Raw genomic sequence first — 10000 nt, forward strand, 5'->3', positions numbered from 1 at the left:
ATGTATGTACGTATGCATGCATCAAGTTTGCTCAAACTGAGGTCATCTGACTGTGTGTCTGGAAAAGCCTTCCTCTCTCTCCCGCTGCAATCGAGCAAGTTGCGTCGATTGCAGAGAGAAATGGCATCATCGCCAGAGGTGCAGTTCCGACAGCCAGGATCAATGGCAATGCCACGGCGATCTCCGGCTTTCTGGCGATGGGCATCCAGTGTGCGAGCCCCTGGCCAGATGCAGAGCACATCCGTTTGCTGGTGTGCAATGCTATTAGTAAAGCTAATGATGGTTATGATGATACTGATGATGGAGGTAATGATAGTATGATGATCTTTTGCTTCTGATCATGATTATAATAGTAATCATATTGATGATAATCATTGATAATCATAATTGAAAAGTATAATGATAATAGTAATAGTGATAAGGATAAAGATAACAGTAAAGATAACAAAAATAATGTTAATGATGTTAATAATGATAATGATAATGATACTACTACGAGCACTGCTATAACTACTACTATTACTAATGGTGAAAATGATAATAATAATGATAATAATAGTAAACATGATAATGATAATGACATTTATGATAATGACAATGATAACAATAGTAATTATAACAACGACAATGATAGTTACAATGAAAATAATAATAATAATGATAATAATAGTAATATTAATGATAGTAATAACGTTAAGAAATGATACCGGTGTGGGCATACTAGAAAAATAACTATAAAGATAAAAATAGTAAAATCAATAATAGTAATGGTGATGATAATGACTTTCATTATTGCTTTTATTAACATCATCCCTACTGTTGTTATTATGATTATTATCTATTACTATGATTGCTGCTGTTATGATTGTTATTATTATCATTACTATCATCGTTGTTATTCTCATTATTATCCTTATCACTATTGTCATTATGATTTCATATTTTACTATTGTTGTTATCATTATTATCATTGGTCTTACTATCATTCTTATGAATATTTCTATTATCCTCATTATTATCATTATTATTAGTATTACTATTATTTTCATTATCATTATTCCTATTACTTTCATTATCATAATTATCATTATCATTATTATTATTATCATTATTAGTATTAGTATTATTTCGTTATCACGTTATTATTATTGCTATTACTTTCATTATCATCATTCTCCTTCTCATCATCATTATCATTGGCCTTATAATTAGCATTAGCATTATTGTTATCACCATCATTATTAATAATGATAGTACCAATAACAATAATAATAATGATAATGATGATAATGATAACGGTAACAGTACTGATAATAACGACGATAATTCTTTGATGACTATAATTCTTTAAAAATATATAGATATCTAAGAAGAACGTTTCAAAGAGTTGGATCAAACGTCATCACAAGAAACGTAACACTTTCATGGCTCCTGAGTTGGAAAAAAAAAAATCGAAAAAAAAGTAAAAAAAATTCCCCAGCTCGTGCCACTGAATCATACGAGTCTTGAAAGAAATTGGAAAAGTTTTGGTTCATCATTAGTCTGTTTTCTTGTATATTCGGCACATTTTTGGATTTCTTCTTTTTTTTTTTTTACTGGTTTTAGTGTATATTAGGTTATTCTTGGACTGTTTGCTTGCTGTTCCTCACTTTTTTTACTTTCACTATCTCTTTTTTTTCTTTATCTCTCTCTCTCTCTTCTCTTTTTTTCCTCTCTCTCTTTCTCTCTCTCTCTCTCTCTTTCTCTTTCTCTCTGTCTCTCTCTCTCTCTCTCTCTCTCTCTCTCTCTCTCTCTCTCTCTCTCTCTCTCTCTCTATATATATATATATATATATATATATATATATATATATATATATATATATATTCATATATATATATATATATATATATATATATATATATATATATATATATATATATATAGTTAACAATGCAAACATGAAAATAATTATGAAAGACGTAAGCAAGCCTCGTTGCTGCAAGATGTTAACAAAACACGCTTAACTGTAGAAAGTTAACGTACCATATTAGTGATAAAAATAACGCTAAACGAAACATCACATAAGAAATATATCAATCACAAGCAGTAAGCGAATTAGCCAACAGTCTAAGAGAAATTCGAAATCAATAAACCAGTAGTGATTGACAGCTGTGATAGGAGCTCTGGCAGATACCGTAGGAGCGATGGAAGAGTCCGTACGCAGATCTGATGCTGTCAGATCGAAGCGTCAGTTGCAATTGCAGAGCAGTTAGTAACCGGTAAAGCAGATATTGTTTTTATACTGATGTCGCAAAGACGATGATTATTCGGAGGAAACGAAATTAGACCTTCATTACCAAAATTCACGTTACTTTATTCTAACAGTCAGATCAAATAAAAGAAAACCTTAGTTCAAATACGCTTTCGTACGTTTAACTGAGTTCAGGCGTAGGAAGAGAAAGGAAAAACACACCATACTGAAAATACAATTAACCTCCAAAATGCTTCTTGTGATTCTTGTGTAGCTCTCATATTTTTTCCCGTTTTTTTTTCCCCTGGATGAGTGCAAAGACTAGAAAGGTCAATGTCCTTAAAGGAAAGGATAAGGTCACAATAGGTCGTTGGTCGTTGCTGAAGACATGTAACCTTGTGGTCATATACGCTCCCTCTTCTACTCCGTTCTCTTTCTCTCCCTCTGTTTTCTATTCTCTCTCTCTCTTACACTCTCTATCTACCGATCTATCCATTTATCTCTCTCTCTCTCTCTCTCCCTCCCATTCCTTTTCTCTCCCTCACTTTCTCTCTCTCTCTAAGAGTAAGTACCTGTGTACCCTAGGTGTGAGGCAAGACAAAAGCTGGTCAGCTGAGAATGACAGATGAGTGAGTGCTCTCAGAAAGGAGGAGACTATGCTATGTTCGCTTTTTAGAAATACTGTATGTGGACGCAGAACAATTTTCAGGAATGTGAGATTATTAAAGCAGATTGGTACGTCACAATGACTAGGAGGCCAAGTATTATCTTAAAGATTAAAGCGATTTATTAAGATATCTAAGTTTGGTGTTTTCGATAAAGGAGTCGCTGTAAAAGTTGGATAGAAAGATAGATAGAGATATAGATAGAGAGAGAAAGAGAACTAGAAAGAGAGAGAGAGAGAGAAAGAAAGAAATGCAATATAAAGTTGTTCGGCACAGTGAGAAGATGAAACTGGTAGAAGATAAGCAAACATTGCTCTTATTAGCTTCTTCAGGCTGCAAAGGCATCCTCTACATTACTCAAAGGATCAGTACAGTCATCTAGCAAGAATCTCGTGGGTAGAAATGGAGGTGTGGTCAAGTTAAGTAAGACTAGGTCGTCTTGAAGGGATACTGCATACGAAAGTATCTTCAGTGTATTTTTAATAGGACACTTCTGGGAACTATGTAAGATGAGAACTGGTAAGTCGTGGGTCATACAACGAATGCACAAAAAAAAGTTCATAATTTGCAACAAATGTCGTATAGCAGAATCAATAATGCCCTTTGAGACAAAGGTTTTATGAGCCTTGGTGGAAAAGGGGCTTAGGAAAATACTGCTATGTGATGCTAAGACAAGGCCAGAGGAGAGAAAACAAAACTGAGTAGTTAGCGTGGGCGGAGCGTTGCGATTGGGTTATAGGGAGAAACGGTTCGCGTTCTCTGCAGATGCACATGTAAGGAAACGGCCCAGTGCCGAGGATATGTTTACAGGGGAACTGATGTATTTGTAAAGTAACAGTCTTGACCTCCATTGCAGTTTGAGGACTGAAGTCGCTTCAGTTGTTTTCCAGCAGTGCAACAAGTAGCAATCCTTGACTTTTGTTACACTTTGTTGTATCATTTTTTTCTGTTGATGATTTTTACGTGCCTCAACTTGTCGTAATGCCAGGCATTCCTTACCATCTCGATTCAATCCAAGGTTACAGAAATTATGCCTCTACTCCAAGATATGACAGCACGTTCTTCATATTTGTTCACGCAGACACGCAAGTTATATCATATCCTAACACATGAAGGTGTAAAATGGTCCGAGTCCGCCAGGGCTTCCCTCGGGTAACGTCCTCCGCCTACCAGATTAAGCCTTCGGAAGAAAGCACCTACCTAGCCCTTACGAGTCTCTCTGGATGAGGTCAGACTGCGCAGTCATTGGATCGGATCCCAATCTGGGGTCCATTGCTAAAGTGGAAATTATGAGTCAGATAGCACAGATAGAGTAAAGTACATTCATTTATACACACACACACACACACCCACACCCACACCCACACACACACACACACACACACACACACACACACACACATATATATATATATATATATATTATAATATATATATATATATATTTATAAGTATATATATATATATATATATATATATATATATATATATATATATATATATATATATATACATATTCATAGGATCATAGTATTATAGGATAAAACAAAATTTGAATCTGACTGGATACGCACAATCAACGCGCGCGCGCGTGTGTAAGTGCGTGTGTGTGTGTGTATACACGTTATGTCATCTCGTGTTATTTATTGTCTTCCGAAAATTTATGCCCAATTGCTCTGCTACAATTACGGACATATTTTCAAAGGCACAATTTTATGTGTTCATACTGAAAGAAAAACGAGGGAACAAACCTTTACAAGGCTTTATTTGCATTTTTAAAGATCAAAAACATCTGACATAACAGCAATTCATATATCATTGAAAATTGAAATTGCATGATATTGATATCAATGAATATGATGCGCTAAATACCATCTGGTTATTGGCTCATCGATTATCAATCTATACATAATAATAAATGATACAATTAACTACGTTTTGATTCTCTATCACTGTTAACTGCCACACATACCTTCACTGCCATCACCATATTCAGAATACCGACCCAATTACAAACCCCCAACTGATATTTTTTTATCTTCTCATTGCAGGAATGCAAGAGTGAGAAGCAACGAAGAGATGGGTTGCACAGCCGGCAGTGAATAACAAGCAGAAGAACACAGAAGAGTAAAAGACGGCGTTCTATAAAGGCGAATGGAGACCTATCAGTGATCTTGCTTCCTCATAGAAAAGGAATAGAAACAGAATAGACGAGGATTGGGGAGGAGGGGAAAAAACAAGCAAGAGCGAACTGCGGAAAGGCCTCCTCTTGCCCAGTCCCTCCGCGCACTGGATAAAACCTGCCACTTTTACGAGAGGTAAAAGTGGCACCATCCCCGCCCCATCGTCCCCCGCCCCTCCTTCCCTCCCCTCCTCCTGCACCCTTCACTTTGGCCGAACCCGCAGTGAGTGTCAGAGTCAACTGACCGCATCTCTCACAGGCATAATAACGGTACAACATAAAAACAACGTAAGAAAACCACGGCGACTGTGCCCCTTTCCTCGCCCGCCCACTCGCCCGCCCACTCGCCCGCCCACTCGCCCTCGCCGCGCCTCCAGCCCGGCGGTCCATCTGCGCCTCCCGAGGGAAATAACCTCCGGGACCAATAACCTCTCAATTTAGTACCGAGGACCGACCCTGCCTCCTCGTCGTGCCATGGAGACCCGGAGTGCCACACGTCTGCTGCTGGTACTGGCACTGCAGCTGTGTTGGGTGGCAGCGCCGGTCTCGTCGCTCCCAGGTGAGAGAGAGAGAAAGAGAGAGAGAGAGAGAGAGAGAGAGAGAGAGAGAGAGAGAGAGAGAGAGAGAGAGAGAGAGAGGGAGGGAGAGAGAGAGAGAGAGAGAGAGACAGAGAGAGAGAGAGAGAGAGAGATGGGGATTATGAGTGAGTAAGAGAGAGAAGTGAGGATTATAAGTGAGTAAGAGAGAAAAATGAGGATTATGAGTGAATAAGAGAGAGAGCTAGAGAGAAAGAAAGAGAGAAAGAGAAAGAGAGCGAGAGAGAGAAAGCAAGAGAGAGAGAGAGAGAGATAAAGAGAAAGAGAGAGCGAGTTATTCCTTATTCTTGAGATATACTTTACAGCATGGTAATCTTCGTTTTCATACATCACTGCCATTATTGCAACCCATTGCACGTTATATATGATAGTCATTTCTCTTCAGTTTTGTACAATGCAGGCCACAGCCTCCCTCCCTCACCCCGGCAATCGCTTGGCATAAACAACAGCGCCCCAGACGCGTTCTATATATACTCCCTACCTTTGTCTATGGCCCAGTTGTTAGTTTGCGTTGAATGTAGGCTTGTGGAAGCAGCAAACATTATGTCATCAGTCGATTACTCTGTTAAAGCCAGCTGCCTCGACACTGCCTCGAGTCCTATTGTGAAGATGGCAAATAATCATTACGGGCGTGGGTGGCGCGGAACAATTGGTAGTTGGCGTTGTTTCAGCCACCGATGCGACTTTTTAGGTGATGAATGTTCTTTATGCTAGAGCTACTGGTGTGGTGACATCCTCCTGCCTTTCATTCGGCTATTTACATGATTCGTGTCTGTTGTTGAAACGGTACTGTATTGTGCTTTTATCTGTTACTGGTATCGGGTTCTTTATCATTTTCGAGAGATGCTTTTTGGTGGAGTTGATTGACAGAAAATACTCAAAACGTTAACGATATTAAATGGCAGAAGCAGAGGCTGCAACTTCATCTCTCCTTGCAGAGGGGGTTAAGATCACCCTACCAATAGTTTCTTTTTTTTATCCGCTAACCTCACCCTTCATTGTCTCCCTTTCATCTTGCAGCTTAACTTGCTAACCAGTGCAATAATGAAGCCCATATATAATATTGAGGATATCTGTATTCGCGGATACTTAGAAATGAACTATCTGATAAAGGGTTGGTGTTTCTCTATATCACAAACTGACCTTTTATTCACAACTTATGACTTATGTCTCCATCCCTCACCTAATTAATACCAATAATCGGTTACCTCATGATAACCCTACGTCATCTGATTGATATCGCTGTAAACCTTAAGTATTATTTGAATTGCATCCACTTTTATGGCAACTTTGCCATCCTTGCCTTGATTCGCATTATGTTATAAAGCAAATACCCTGATGAGGATAAAGAGAAAAATGTGATAAGGGAGAATAGAAGATTAAGAAAATGAAAAAAAGAAAGAAACAGGAGTGAATATAAGATAAAATTAGAATAGAAAATCAGAACCCGATAACCACAGACAAAATAAGGACCCTCTTAAAAAGGAAAACAAAGTAACAGAAGAATTAAGTAACAACCCAGAGAAAGCTTTCTCCCATTAAGACAAAACTGAAATATCCAGCGTGCCTTTCAACAAAGTGTCAACATATAAACAGCGCACTCAGCAAACAGCGCAGAGGATATCAATTCGTGGAAAGGAAGTGTTATACAAGCCTTACCTTCTATTAGACACTGTCCAAAGAGAACAAAATCATAGTTATGCAGGAACGCAGTAAATTAATAGGTTAGTTGCGTGTTGCAGAAATCATGACGTTGTTCAGGGTACTCAACGAAAGGATTTCGCTTGATTGCAGACATGGAAAGCTATATTCTGCAACATTTTAGATGTAATGACCAATCTTAGTTGCGTTTTTAAACTGTCGCTTTTAACAAATGATTGAGCGTTTGTTGCATGCATTTCTAAGACGAAAAAGAGTTTCCGTTCTTTTATGTTTTTCTATTGTTTTATTTTTTTGCTAACACGAGGAGTGATTTAAGAAACAAAATACATAGAGATAAATATATGAACTAAGATAGATAAGATAGATAGGTAGGTAGAGAGAGAGAGAGAAGGAAAAAAGCTAAAATGTGAGCAAACAGATTCCTTCCAAATGTAATCAGTGACTTTTCATTTTAAAAAAATGATAAAAAAAAATCACTGGAAAGGAATCTCACTCTAACGTTTTTTTTTGTTTTTTTTTTTCAAGAAATGGATTTAATCCTTCCTGAGATCATGTTTATGTGCGTCTGTTTGTGTTTATATTGAGATAGATAGAAAGAGATAGATAGAGAGAGAAAGAGAGATAGAGAGAGAAACAGAGAGAGAGGGAGAGAGAGGGGAGGGAAAAAACTAAAATGCGAGCAAACAGATTCCTTCCAAATGTAAACAGTGAATTTTCATTAAACAAAAAAGAAAAAGAAAAAAAAACAGAAAGAAAAAAAATCACTGGAAAGGAATCTCACTCTAACGTTTATTTGTTGTTGTTTTTCAAGAAATGGATTTGATTATTCCTGAGATCATGTTTATGTGCGTCTGTTTGTGTTTATATTGAGATAGATAGAAAGAGATAGATAGAGAGAGAAACAGAGAGAGAGAGAGAGAGGATGGAAAAAACTAAAATGCGAGTAAACAGATTCCTTCCAAATGTAAACAGTGACTTTTCATTAAACAAAAACAAAAAAAGATAAAAAAAAAAACTGAAAGAAAAAAATCACTGGAAAGGAATCTCACTCTAACGTTTTTTTAAGAAGTGGATTTAGCCAAATGTTTTCTTCTTTCGCTTCTTCTTTGTGAAATTCTATCATATTCCATTCTTTGGTTTCTCAGTCATTCCTGAGATCTTGTTTATGTGTGTCTGTTTGTGTTTATATTGAGATAGATAGAGAGAGTGAGAGAGAGAGACAGAGACACAGAGAGACAGACAGACAGACAGACAGACAGACAGAGAAAGGGAGAGAGAGAGAGAAAGAACGAGACTTGTCTTATGTCTTACGTCTATTTTACCTTTCCTTATTTTACTTCTCCTTATGAAGTTATCGTAATTTTTTTTTTCAATAAGTGTTCTTTAAACTGTTCATAAATTACCATGTCGTTTATCAGACGCACATTGTGGGTCACGTGATTACAAATGATTATACTATGGATTATTTTTTTATGAAATATCATCACAAAAGTAAAGCATCATAAAATAGAACTTGTTGCAGAATGTATAATTCATCTTGAGTGCCATAGTTTCATGAATGTTTCATATAAATATTTCAAGATGTAATTATCTGTGATCACATGACCTATAGTATGCGTCTCAATGACCTGCAATGTGCTAGATCTCTCTTCTCCCCCTTCCTCTCGCGGCCTCAACTTACTACAGGTCTTGGCAGGTCCTGGCAGGTCTCGTTAGGTCATTACATTTTACTGACCCATAACTTTCTCGGGGAACACCTAGAGATTATTGTTATGTGGATAATTGTGATGTTTGCCCATCAAGATTAGGTCAATTCCTCTAATTAGAGAAACGTGGGTGTTTTTTCTTGTGGCTCTTCAACTAACGGTTAGGCAGTAGGCTACCTTTTTCGTATACCTATCAACAATCATTATAGTTATATATGAGTGTGACATCATATTCATTTTATAATTCGAATATACTAATATTGAAAAAAGAAAAAAAATATATTCTTTTAACATCCATCGAATTTGGTTCGGGTATTTTATGATGCATTTCCCATGGAATTTGATAGTTCGATAATAATGCATTCCGTGAGAGTGAGCCGTTGTTCCTTCCCATTCACCTTCAGCGACCATTACCACAATTTACCTGGAAAAGTGCCGGCCCATAATCTTTTAGTATCCAGTAACAGTTGCTCAGGACACATAGTAATTAGGTTTATGGTGCTTTATGCCGTAGCATCTGGTTGCGTCGTTTATTGGTCGGTTAAGTCTTTTATGATACGCATTAGGGAGAAAGAGAGATTATATTGCTATGGGTCCGCTGTTTTGCCATCAATGGGAGTTCAGCTTTGGATTAATATCTTGGAGATTATTTTTTAAGAGGGTTTTGATGGAGGAATTGAACAAAAAATATATGTATTTTTGCTACTAAAAGAGATCTTGGAATATAAATGATTACCTTTGATGTTTGATGTATTCATTGAGATTTTTAACACCCTCTTGTCTATTTCCTCTCATCGTTTTCTTCCTCCGACCACACCTTTTCCTCCTCCGCATCCTCCTCCTCCTCCTCCTCCTCCTCCCCTCCTCCTCCTCCTCTTACTCTTCCTCCTTCTCTTCCACTTCCTCTTCTTCTTCCTCCTTCTTCTTCTCCTCCTCCTCCTCCTCCTCCCCCTCCT

At 37.3% G+C, this 10000-nt stretch overlaps 1 protein-coding gene across 1 annotated transcript in view; it reads left to right on the plus strand.

The window, feature by feature from the left end:
• The first annotated feature begins 4952 nt into the window (after positions 1-4952).
• Positions 4953-10000, plus strand: part of LOC122253498 (uncharacterized) — a 41829-nt gene continuing 36781 nt past the window's right edge. The window contains exon 1 of the mRNA XM_043016646.2: positions 4953-5639. Within this exon, the coding sequence (XP_042872580.2) occupies positions 5555-5639 (85 nt within the window). The 5' untranslated portion in view covers positions 4953-5554. The remainder of the gene's footprint in view (positions 5640-10000) is intronic.

Source organism: Penaeus japonicus, unplaced genomic scaffold (assembly GCF_977035675.1).
Source record: "Penaeus japonicus unplaced genomic scaffold, GWHDUDI00000001_assembly GWHDUDI00000003, whole genome shotgun sequence".
NCBI classification, from domain to species: Eukaryota; Metazoa; Arthropoda; class Malacostraca; order Decapoda; family Penaeidae; genus Penaeus; species Penaeus japonicus.